This window comes from Amblyomma mixtum, chromosome 2, assembly GCF_055824585.1.
Source record: "Amblyomma mixtum isolate Tamu chromosome 2, ASM5582458v1, whole genome shotgun sequence".
Classification (NCBI taxonomy): domain Eukaryota; kingdom Metazoa; phylum Arthropoda; class Arachnida; order Ixodida; family Ixodidae; genus Amblyomma; species Amblyomma mixtum.
In genome coordinates, this window is record NC_143013.1 from 11,324,085 (window position 1) to 11,336,044 (window position 11,960).

At 47.5% G+C, this 11,960-nt stretch overlaps 1 protein-coding gene across 1 annotated transcript in view; it reads left to right on the forward strand.

Annotated features, from left to right (window-relative positions):
- The window catches only part of LOC149358406 (aminopeptidase N-like), a 29,589-nt gene extending 20,295 nt beyond the window's left edge, over positions 1-9,294 (forward strand). Inside the window, exons 17-23 of the mRNA XM_089567545.1 lie at positions 3,221-3,368; positions 4,411-4,490; positions 4,570-4,683; positions 5,453-5,629; positions 6,211-6,363; positions 7,575-7,653; positions 8,920-9,294. Of these exons, the coding sequence (XP_089423671.1) occupies positions 3,221-3,368; positions 4,411-4,490; positions 4,570-4,683; positions 5,453-5,629; positions 6,211-6,363; positions 7,575-7,653; positions 8,920-9,237 (1,069 nt within the window). The 3' untranslated portion in view covers positions 9,238-9,294. The remainder of the gene's footprint in view (positions 1-3,220; positions 3,369-4,410; positions 4,491-4,569; positions 4,684-5,452; positions 5,630-6,210; positions 6,364-7,574; positions 7,654-8,919) is intronic.
- Positions 9,295-11,960: the final 2,666 nt, after the last annotated feature.

The following is an 11,960-nucleotide window of genomic DNA, read 5'->3' on the forward strand; positions in this document are numbered from 1 at the left end:
GAGTAATGGTCCATTCTTCCGATATATAGCAAAATCTTTCTTTTGTAGTGTTTCCATAACTCGCATCGAACAGTTAAGATTGCCTTTAAAAAACAAATGGGGAACGCTTTTGACGATAGCACAAGCATTATTAGCAAAAAAATGCAAGCCTGCCGACGGGAAATCTACAGATATATTGATTGCTATAGTGAAGTCTTAGAACACATGAAAGAATTGCGTTCATAAACTCTTTCCCGTTCTAGAATGATTTTGTCTAGAATTTTTGGGTATGTATACTCAGGTTAAGCTCTCGTCGAGGTCAAGCTGATCTGATCTGTTCGCGCAGAAGTTGATGATGACCACGACGTGCAATGCACAGCGCGAGAGTGTGTTGCAGTTTTGACACTAGGCGTGATCGGCTGTGGCGATAGCATAGTGTGCAGTCGGGGACAAAAGTCTCCGGACCACGTCTTCCTCTAACGAAGCCGATAGCTCTGCTTTTAGTAGGCCGCTGGAGACCACACTTGTGGAGGTAAAAGTTAAATGTTTGTTCTTTCATCTCCACAAGTGCGGTCTCCAGCCGCTGTCTGATAGTAGAGCTATACGCTTCGTTTGAGGAACACGTGGTCCGGAGACTTTTGTCCCTGACTGTACATGTGCAGTGGCCAGCGAAGCTGATCCGTTCGCGCCGCCGCGGGTTGGAAACTCAGTCACGGCATTGTATTTATTTTATTTCTGCACCTTCAAGGTCATACAAGCCCCAAGTTTATTGGTTGGGTTAGACCCCGTGAAGTAGTGCTTTCCCACTAAAAACTATATCGAGGCCGGTAGGCAGCGACGAACATCACAAATGCACAAAGGAGCGCGCCGTTCGAGCGCTTACACGAATGTGTGGACGTCTGTACAGTATCGATCGTACTTAGAGGGAACACGAAAAACAGTTACGCGCGGAGAAAAGTAGGCTTCACTGCGAAGCAGGAGTGCGGCTGCAGGCTCCTCCTCTCGAGCTCTGGGCGTTTTTTTTTTTTTGCTTCGTGGTGAAATTTACTTTTCAGGAGTTATAGCCGGTTTAACCATTCCCCGTGTCCTCTCCAAGTAGACACACAGTGTAAACTACTTCAAGCACAGTCTGCTCACGTGTCTTTCTCGCCTTGTTAATGGCCACTCCTTTCACGCGCCATCGTGTTTGCTCTCTTCTTTCTGCTATCTCAACTGCGGCGCTCATTGCAGGCAGCCCGAGTGTACTGAACTTTTTTTTTTTTTGCTTTAAGTGTAACGCATAAAAAGCACACTCGTCTAGACCGTTGTTTGATGTTCGCGTGTATGCGTAGCTTCCGTTAAAGCTAAAATAAAAGTAATAAAGCTGGCATTGTAATGCCTGCACTACAACGATGTCGCTGTGCTATGGGCGCCTGAGCTGACCAGCGAGTGGACACAGACGCAGAGTCCAAGGTCTCGGTGCGAGCGCCTGATATACCCCACGGTGGACGAAAGCATGGGAGAAGGCGGACACCATAAAATAATGGAGGCTGTGCAAAGAGCATATGGAATTGAGCAGCCGATGCCTCTTCATAATGAAAAAATAAAATTGGAAGAGATTTTCGCGTGATGACTACAGTTCCAGTATCAACTTTAATTACCGGTTCACTTGCAAGGATCAGCGTGACCAATTGGTCATGTGACTATGCTATATAATGACGACATTTATGCGGACGACGACCCCAAGATATCAGCGAAGATGCGGTCGTCTGGCTGCTACAGATGACGTTGTAGAAAGTTTGGTTTGGTTTAGGCGGGGTTTAACATACCAAAGCGACGTAGACTATGAGGGACGCCGTAGTGAAGGGCTCCGGAATTTTCGACCACCTGGGGTTCTTAACGTGCACTGACATCGCACAGCACACGGGCCTCTAGAAATTCGCCTGCACTGAAATTCGACAGCCGTGGCCGGGATCGAACCCGCGTCTTTCGGGTCAGCAGCCGAGCGCCATAATCATTGTAGAAAGTGCCGCTAACTAATGGTTATCTTCGACTGCTTTATATTCCAGTTTTTTCTGGAGTTTGAGCCAGCGCAAAACCGGCGGACCGGTGGTGATGTGCGAAATCTTTGCTGATCATTCTGCGCTAAAAGGGTCGCTTATTTAGCATTACTTTCCATTAGAATGAAAAAAAAAATAGGCAAACGGTACTGTGTAGCGAAATCTACAGGGGAATTTAGTCGTGAGTTACTAGACCGTTTATCCTCTATTTATTAGATTCCAGCAATGAAGGCAATACTCGAACGTGCACACTCCAGATTCACTTCCTGCTACCAACCCTTCGCGGTGGCTGAGTGGTTAGGGCGCTCGGCTACTGAGCCGGAGTACCCGGTTCGAACCAGACCGCGGTGGCCGCGTTTCGATGGAGGCGAAATGCAAGAGGTGCCCGTGTGCTGTGCGATGTCGGTGCACGTTAAGGATCCCCAGGTGGTCGAAATTATTCCGGAGACCTCCACTATAGCACTCCTTTTCCTTTTTCTCATTTCGCGCCCACCTTCCTCCTTTCCCTTCTGGCGTGGCTGAGGTGTCCACCGAGAAGTGAGAGAGTTACTGCGCCATTTCCTTTCCTGAAAAATAAAAAAAAAATCTGTCACCAAGCACATTTATGTTTTTTGCGTGCTTCTTCCAGTTCATAAATGGGACAGTTGATCGAAACGATGAAGTGCACTTACAGGTATGAGTAATTTTAAACAAAATCTTTTTTTTTGCTTGGTGCCCAAGAAGCAAATTTATTTTTACTTCTGCACGAACTTGAAAACGCATTGAAGAAGTCAAAGCTTCTGGAATAAACCACTAGAAAACAAAATTTTCACAAAATACGTGTTCCTAATTCACATTTAGCGAGTTTTCGTTAACTTCATGCTGGTAAACCGCTTTATTTCATGTTGTTACGACTTGTACATTGTGTCTTTGACTTAGCGAAGAAGCAATTTGATTGGTCAACAAATGGTCGAACAAGTGAGTGGCTAACCATTGCTCTCTGTTTAACTGGACTGCTTCGTGCTGGTGGCGCGTGTATGGCACCTTTTTATTCATGCCCCTTACGCCAAGAGCACGCACTGTACACCGAACGGCTGTGATTCATAATTAAATTGGTATGAGCACGATGACAATCTTCAAGGTATAGTAGAGGGCGGAGCTATCACAGTTCCTCCATGGACCCCAGGATTAAGCCCAGTACAGCGACGGCGCGTGTCACGCAGCTCCGGGGACCTGAGCTACGCGGTGGCCATGGACATCCTGGACTACGTGCGCGGCGAGACCGCGTACGCGCCGCTCAAGACGTCCATGGGCACGGTCGAGGTGTTGGACGCCCGGCTGAGGGCCACAAACTTCTACAGCAAGTGGCAGGTGTGGTGGCACTGCGAGAAACATTTTTGTCTCCTAGTGGTCTAGATGTAATCTGTTTTCGCAGAGCCTATAGGTGAGGTGACGCTAAGGTTCGGTCATTCAAATGCGCCTTGCCTGCACTCTACAGGCGAAGAAAGTGAAGAGGGAAGACTTGCTGGTCTTCTGGTTGGTGCATTGTGCAGGCAGGCGGACTACGGTTGGTTGTTCTCAACACGACGATCTAGTCAACGCGTTCGAACCAAACAATTAGCCCAGCTTTCCCAGTCAATTAGCCTAGCCTTAACCGTTACGGGGCTTTCTAGCTGTCATGGTGCTTAACTCGTATTGAATCCTCACCTGTTAGCACTGGTTGCGTGTTTCATCGTGTAGTTTGTTTATCTTACAAACATTTCGTGGATAGCGGCCAATAAAGTGAACACAAAGGAATAAGAGGTTAGGACAGCCTTAAGGTTGCGTATTTCATAGTGTAATTTGTTTATCTTCGAAACATTTTGGTGGATAGCGGCCAAAAAGTGAGCACAAAGGAATAAAAGGTTAGGACAGCCAAAAAGTTGCGTGTTTGATCGTGTAATTTGTTTATCTTTCAAACATTTGGTGGATAGCAGCCAGTAAAGTGAACTCAAAGGAATGAATGGTTAGAACGGCCGCACTTTCATTACCGCGCTACTATACTTGTGTTTGTTTGAAGCTTGCCTAACTTTCTACAGAAAAAAAATGTTTTTTTTTTGGCCAGATTGATTAGCCTGCTCTCAGACTAAGATGGGTTTACTTTATTTACACGGTAAACAAAGGCAATTATAACTTATTTTCAACTTTTATTTATCATGCTGTTTCCAATCATTTAGTTCGAATATGTAAGTCATCATATTTGGGGTTAGTGACTGAGCCCTAAAAGATGGTTGGTTTATGGGGTTTAACGTCCCAAAGCGACTAAGGCTATGAGAGACGCTGAACCCTAAAAAGAGGTTGGCAAATAAATTTCTACAAGCCTAGATCTAAGCACCGTCTAAATGTTTCTTTTTTTTGTGTGTTCGACGAGCAGACTTACATGAATCACCAGATGAAATTCCACTTCGATCGTCTGAAATGGGAAGGCTCATCCAACGAATCCATGCCGGACAAGTAAGGCCGCTTTCTGTCCGTGGATTCTGAACCGCGGCATCGGGCACCGGTTACAAAGATACGTCCAATGTTCTCGCAGAATGATCCGCAAGGACGTGGTCTTCTGGTCCTGCCAGTTCAACTACCAGCCCTGTGTGGAGCAATGCGTGAAAAAATTCAGAGCCTTTATGAACAGCCCTCATCTTCTCAAGGAGTAAGTTGTTGGTAACGCAAGCTCGAAATAATAGAGTTCGAACGATGCCAACAGCCACTGCAATCGAGGAGAGCACAATTGATGTGTAGTGTTTATATTGATGTATGAATAGAAGTCATAGCGTCCTGCTGAAGGAAAAATAACACGTTTTCGATACGCTTGAAACGCGGTAGCAACAGTGTTAACCTTACAAAAATTTCTTTGTACAGTCTATAGATGGTTCACAGACTTTTGTCTATAAAGTCTATAAACTTTCTATAGACAATGCAAATCCTCTACACATAGACAATCTACAGATTCAGGGCCATACGCTTTTAGGAGGCTTTTGTCTAAAGGTCACGAATATACAAAAGGAAATATGTATAGGAAGGCAGTATTGAGTATAAGAAGTCTATAGAAAGTCTACAGAGCATTTTTGTAAGGGGTGATAGAAAGGAGGCTCTTGCGCGTTGCATGATTTACTGTCGCGTCGAAAAGGCTCCAGAACAGGTTCTGGTATAAAAAACCTCCGTGTCCTTTTACCGTCCTCCGACATGAAGAAGCGACAATCGTAACTACACTACGCCCTATCCCTACACCAACCGCTCACAGCAACCGCTCCCAGGCCCACCTTTCTAACGGCCTCACAGCGCAGGAGGCCAACGCAGGAGCTGTCGATTACTACACGCTAGTACACCGTTCGTACTGGGAGCGTGTCTTGGCGCCCGTTGGGAAAAGCACGGAGGCTATTGCTTCGCATGCCAATCACTTTGCTTTGATTACACCCCAGTTCGCTGAGACGCGACCTGACGGGCACGCTAGTCACGTTGTGTCACGGCATCCGGCTGGGCGACAACACCGACTGGCGCTTCCTGGTCGACCACATCCGGGATGCTGACACCACCGACGAGGCGCACGTCATCGTCAGCGCCTTGGGCTGCAGCGGCGAGACCAAGAACCTGCAGAGGTAGGCCACACTGTCTCTGGCTAGTGCCGCTGCCGCCACAACCGCCGCCGTCTGTTCCTCACGGCGCCTAAACCCAGTCACGAATTCATGCAGGGACGCACATTTTTCGATGCGCTTCTGTGCACGTTTCCTGATTATATCCTCGGTTCCTTGAAAGAAGAAAAATACGGAGATTACAGTAATGACACTAAAATAGTTTGAAGCTTATTATTAGACACAGATAAAGTAATATCGCCTTTTGGGGCTGTGAAGCCACGTTAGTTAATGAATAACACGTTTCTTCGTCTTAGAACCTATTCCTATATTCCTTAAGAGTGTTTCAGAGGATTGCCTGAACTGAACTTGCAGCAGCGTATGATATCCTTGTTTTTCTTTTATTCGAGCTGTTTGCCATAAGGCATAATGTTGGATACGTATTCAGGCAGTGCCTTTCTGTTTGATGAGCTCGTGCTAATAATGTTCCCTTCGCCATTTCTCTGGTGAATAAAGCCGGGTGTTCTAGCATTGAACCCATACTGTTCACGGTCAAATGTTTAGGGTAAACCCCATACTGCTCATCATTGTGCTTTCTACTTTTGCAGCCTGCTGGCCTTTTCCATGCGCAACATGACGACATTCAACAAGAACATCGGAGACTCGGTGGGTTTCTTCTTCGAGAGCGCTTCCTACTCCAACGAGGGCAGTGACCTCACTCTTAAGTTCTTCATCGACAACTGGAAGACGCTGCTCGAAAAGTAAGGGCTCTTGTCGCTACGCCATGGGCACAGCGGGAATATAATCATAATCATAATCATCCTGACTACGACCACTGCAGGGCAGAGGCCTCTCCCATGTCTCTCCAATTAACCCTGTCATTTGCCAGTTGTGGTCCCCGTATCCCCGCAAACTTCTTAATCTCATCCGCCCACCTAACTTTCTGCCGCCGCCCGCTACGCTTGCCTTCTCTTGGAATTCAATCCGCTACCCTTAAGGACCAGCGGTTATCCTGCCTTCGCATTACATTCTCTGCCCAAGTCCATTTCTTCCTCTCGATTTCGACTAGGATATCATTAACCCGCATTTGTTCCCTCACACATACTACGTGCGTGGAGCCAGGCATCCTGTTCAGGGGTTTTACTTTGGTCGCGTGCGTTTGTGGAATGAGACGCGGCAAGAGAACACATCTTTGAGAATTGGTATTGCAATGTTATCGCATTGGCGGACACGCTTACGCTGCTACTATAAGGCTAATTGGTTATGCTAAGAAATTACATTTTAACGCACGACTAACAAAAGAGAACAAATAAACATCATTACAGCCTAAAATACAATCATCTGACGCTGTATTGCAGAGGCTTCAGGTCTGGCGAACGATATTTTGTTCAGGAGATACGGAATGAAAGAAACGGACACGCAGCCTAAGAATTCCCTGTGAAAGTTAGTTGTCATGTATGCCATTTTTGATATAACAGGTTAACCTGCTGATATGGGTTGCTCTTTGAAGTGTTCGTTGAGGAAGGAAAATTTATCAGTTGTTCTTCGCGGAAATCGTTATGTACTAAGTCGTACGGACATCCACACGCTTTTATATAGAGCGCCGGAACGGCGCGCTTTGCGTGCGTTTGTGATATTCGCTGCTGTCTGCCGTGCTTATTGTTGGTTTTTGAGACATGAGAAGTGAACCATGGTCCGCGTGAATGTGGACGCGCTGTAAGATGTTGTTCCAAGCCTTAGGCCACTAGCAGATGGCACCACTGTACTCCCCCGTGCGCGATTCCAGCCCCTGTCTCCCCCTCCCCAGAAAAAAAAAAAAAAATGTGGAGACGCTTGTACATGCCGCTGCCATTATGAAGAGAGAGAGAGAAAAATGACACGATTAAAACTTTATTGCTGCGTGCTGGGGTCAAGACTGCATTCCAGCAAGGTAGCATTGCTGCAGTGCTTTACTGACATTTCATCTCCTCAGGTACGGCCAAAGTCCTTCCCTGAAGGACACCATTTGGTTCGCGATTCAAGGCATTCGCAAGAACGACGACCTGACACGGGTATGGTTATACGTTTCTCAGACATGCTTGTGCGGCGTGTTAAACAAGGGCAAAACTAGCGAAACAGAGAAGAAACAGGCAACTTCATTGGCGAATTGTCAGTCACAACGGCAGCTAACTTAATACACTGATGCCTGCTAAACGCTCTGGATGGTTCTTTGATTTACGTCTCGCTATTCTTCGGGGATCTTCAGGCGCGCGGCTTTGTGATGTCAGAAATGCCAGAGCTGCACTGCATGCGAATACGACTGCTGATTACACATTTCAAAATACTAGTGAAGAGTTTGTAGTAATTTCCTGTTTACTGCCCAGTTATGCCGGTGAAAATAATGCCGCTAGAGCGTTTTGATTTTTTGTTATGTTACCCAGATGTGCGCTTTTGAATGGACAGTGTGCTCAAGCACCCCATTGAGGAATGCAGTTTCAGCCGATCTTCAAACCTCTCATAGAGAACAGCGAAAAGCGTAAAAAAAAATCACATTTTTTTTTGCTATGTTTATGTCATCGGACCCTGAAAGTTACCTCCAGACCGCAAAATTTCGACGCTGTGATGGAATCTTTTTTTTTTTCTCAGCGCACAATTTACAAGGCATCAGGGCCTGTTGTAGTGTTCTGTGGCTGCTATTTTTCAGCGCAACTTGTTCTGTGGTTAAGGTCCGCGTTTGTTCTGGCCGCGTACCTATCAGCCTTGGCTAATGAAGCGAGCAGGCGTCATATCTTTTGCTTATTTTAGACTCTTACGCTTCTGGGGAGCCTTAATAAACGGTGTGATGCCCTAAGATTGGTTTCAAAAAGGCCATAAACGAGAACACTGACGCCGCTCAAAAGAACCCTGGGCCGAAAGGTGTGCGAGTCGAGCTACCCCTCTGGGAGATTTCTTTGGACAGTGCACCCATTCTTGCTTATAAAGTTAAGGAAATACAATCAGGCTCCGCACACTGTCTATTCACTTCTTGCGTTAGTTGCTTACAGATGATTTCCATCGATTCTTTATGAGCACTATAGAAAGTCGGGCCTTCCAATGATTACCTCATTTGTGCAATAAGTTTATAGAGGAGCTTCCATAAGGGAATGCGACAGTGTGTGGGCTGATGAACTTGTATATTGTGCGGACTTAGCAATGCGTCTATAGACACATGTCTGACTACTGCAAGTACAACCGAAAATCTTAAACGAGAATTCGTCTGTATTTGGAGCTTTCGAAAGATGATGCCTTGTTGCTTGTGCTTAGATCGCTGCTCTGTGGTGGCGCCCTCCTGTGCACAGATGGAGCGCTTCTTCGCGAACAATGTGGAGAACAAGAAGGCGGGCAAGAAGCTGACCCGCACCTTCCAGACTGCGCTGGAGCTGGCCAGGTCCAACATCAACTGGGTGCGCAAGAACGGACGTGTCATCGAGCACTGGCTAGACAACAGGCTCGCCCACGGAGACGACGTGGACGTACTCTCCACTCTCCCCATGGACCCCAAGGTCTCCACGGTCTCTACGGTCTCCACGGTCTCTACTGTCCCCACTGTCCCCACGGTGCCCAAGGACCCCAAGGTCTTCAAAGACCCCACTGTCTCCAGGGTCACTGTGACATGAGCGGCCCACAACTTCGCCGCGTTTCGTGGCTGTTGCAAGTGGCGCAGCTCACCTGAGAAAAATAAAAGGGACGCTGTCTTTTGCTCGAGGCTGCACCCTAACACAGTAGCGATAATCTACGCGAACGCGCTATAGGTCACCCGCAGGCTACGTTACTATACCCCATACTGTCTGTTTATCCCTGCGGTGAATGTCGTGCAACTACCACTTATACAGAATCTGTGACGCCGAATCTGTGTATATGGATACCGCTTCCATATATTTACAAAGCGCCGATTTCAACTCGCGGCCAACCCCCCACGCCTCGGACAAGCACGGCACATCCGCTTGATTCAAGACCGTGCAAATATCCGAGGTGTATTTTCGAAGAGAACAAAAGTTAGTTTACTATGGTTGCATTAGCGGGCTTCACGTGGTCAGCCCATTCGACTTTGCTTCGCAGAATTTGTTTACACCTAGCCATTACCGGTGGCCAAGGGTGCTTCTCTAACAGGTAACATTCGTCGGCTAGCTGCCTGCCAGCGTCATCGCGCGTTCTGCGGTGAAATAGTTTTCGTCGTTCTGGGCTGCCATGTACAAGCCGTTATGGTGCTTGTAACGGCTAATAGCGACGTACACCAGTGTCAGCGGGCGTGTCGAATCGTACATTTAAACGACCGAATCGTACGTTACGCCTTAGGATTTGTGAATGGTCAATGCGCTGGGCTGTATTATGGGGAACAGCGTCCCACGAAGCCTGATCTTTCGCGGAATGCTGATCATCACAGTCACCGTGAGGCGCTTGATGCATACCAACTTGCTCAACTTGCTTTGATGTTGGGTATGCATCGATGATGATGGTGTTTGCCTGATGGGAATGCACGGCGAGATAAATTTTCCGCGACCAAGTGCAGCGGCGGCAAACTGGATGGGAATGGCGGAAAGACACATTTATTATAGACAAATGTGGAATATTATCAAAGAAAACTGTATCCCAACACGAATAACACGACTTAATCTTCGTCAAATGAACGTCTGCAAACTCTGCTTTAAGAACGTCTTAGTTCTGTGATGCCGGAAACAGTTTAGGGCCACTCTTAAACCCCAAATGGCCCCAGACTGAACACGACTATCCAAATGGATTATCTACGATATTCCGTTGAAACTCGTGCGTTGCCACGTCCTAGTTTGGATACTTTTCTTTTACATCAATCATCTCTTCCTGTTCGCATGCCGCCACTACATATATATTCGACGCTAGTATATCTTCTTGCGCTCCCGTCATTTACGCTGAGCCTCAGCCTTCTTTGCTTTGACTGCCCGCTGTTCTTTATCGCTAATTCCTTTCCTCCCCTCCTTATAGACCTTTGCATCGGCAGAGGAAGTTGTCGATACGCCTTCTCTCGGGACTGTCGGAATTCGGTTCCGCTGCCGCTTCCAGCGAGCTAGCTGGATAGTCGTACGACAGTCCAGCGAGCAATATGGCGCGCCAAGGGAGCCCATACTGCTAAGGGCATCTGCATTTCCTTGGCAACGGGACCGGCTGCCGAAGTCGACAGAATTGGCTCGGTAGTCGGCACCATGTTGTTGTTGTTGTTGTGTACATAAAAGGTCACTCGCAGTTCATAGTTTCAACGTCCTCCTCGTCGTCATCATAAAGTACGCCAACTACAGCCGTCATGTCGGAATCACCCGCGTGACGGTGACGGTCGTCATCATCATCGCCAGCCACCGCCGCTGTAGCACTGGTAGAAGAAATAATTTCCTTACGACGCCGCCTGTAGTCCCGTGTGCACACGTACAAATCGGATCCGTGCCGCCATACCCCCGACGCTGCAATCATCGCTTGAATTGGAGGCCGCACTCGCCCAAGCCCATCTTCCGCTTTGCGACGTCGCCAGTATTGCCAGGCATAACGAACACGCTTGCTCTTTCGCTTCTCCGCGGTCTGCACATGCTCCCGCTTTGACGCTGGCAGACTCTCGGACCCGGAGTCCAAAGCAGCACTCGAACTCTCACCACTGCTGACCACACACCTGAGCCTAGGCAGTCTTTTATGATGATGATGATGATGATGATGTCCTCAGGCTTAATGGCACATACCCACGACGGGGGATTGGCCAGGCTGCATAGCGGATACAAACGCACTCATGTGCGTATATGGTGGAATATATGGTGGAATATATGGTGGAGTATATGGTGGAATATTTGGATAATTTTGGGACTAGAGCGCCGCCGCGGTGGCTCAGTGGCGCTCAGCTGCTGACCCGAAAGACGCGGGTTCGATTCCGGCCGCGGCAGTCGAATTTCGATGGAGGCGAAGTTCTAGAGGCCCATGTACTGTGCGATAAAGAACCCCAGGTGGTCGAAAATTTCCGGAGCCCTTCAATACGGCGTCCCTCATAGCCTGAGTCGCTTTGGGACGTTAAACCACAATAAACCAATAAACAAAACCAATTTTGGGACTATAATTTGTACAAAATAAAAAATACAGAAAAGAAAAAGTAGTGAATTCACATTCTAGCAGAGGAATCTACTAGTGCTTTGGCTGCCGGTCTTCTTCGCTCTCTGCTTTCCTCCCCTTTTTCCTAGTCACCATGATGTATAATTTCTCGGGCCGCTGGGTGACTCGTCGCTTTCCACCCCCTTTCTTCCATTTAGCACTTTCCCTCTCCCTTAAAAGTTTCTTCTGCCAACCGAGGCAGGTGGCGAGTAAATTTGATGTAAATACAATTTATATTAGG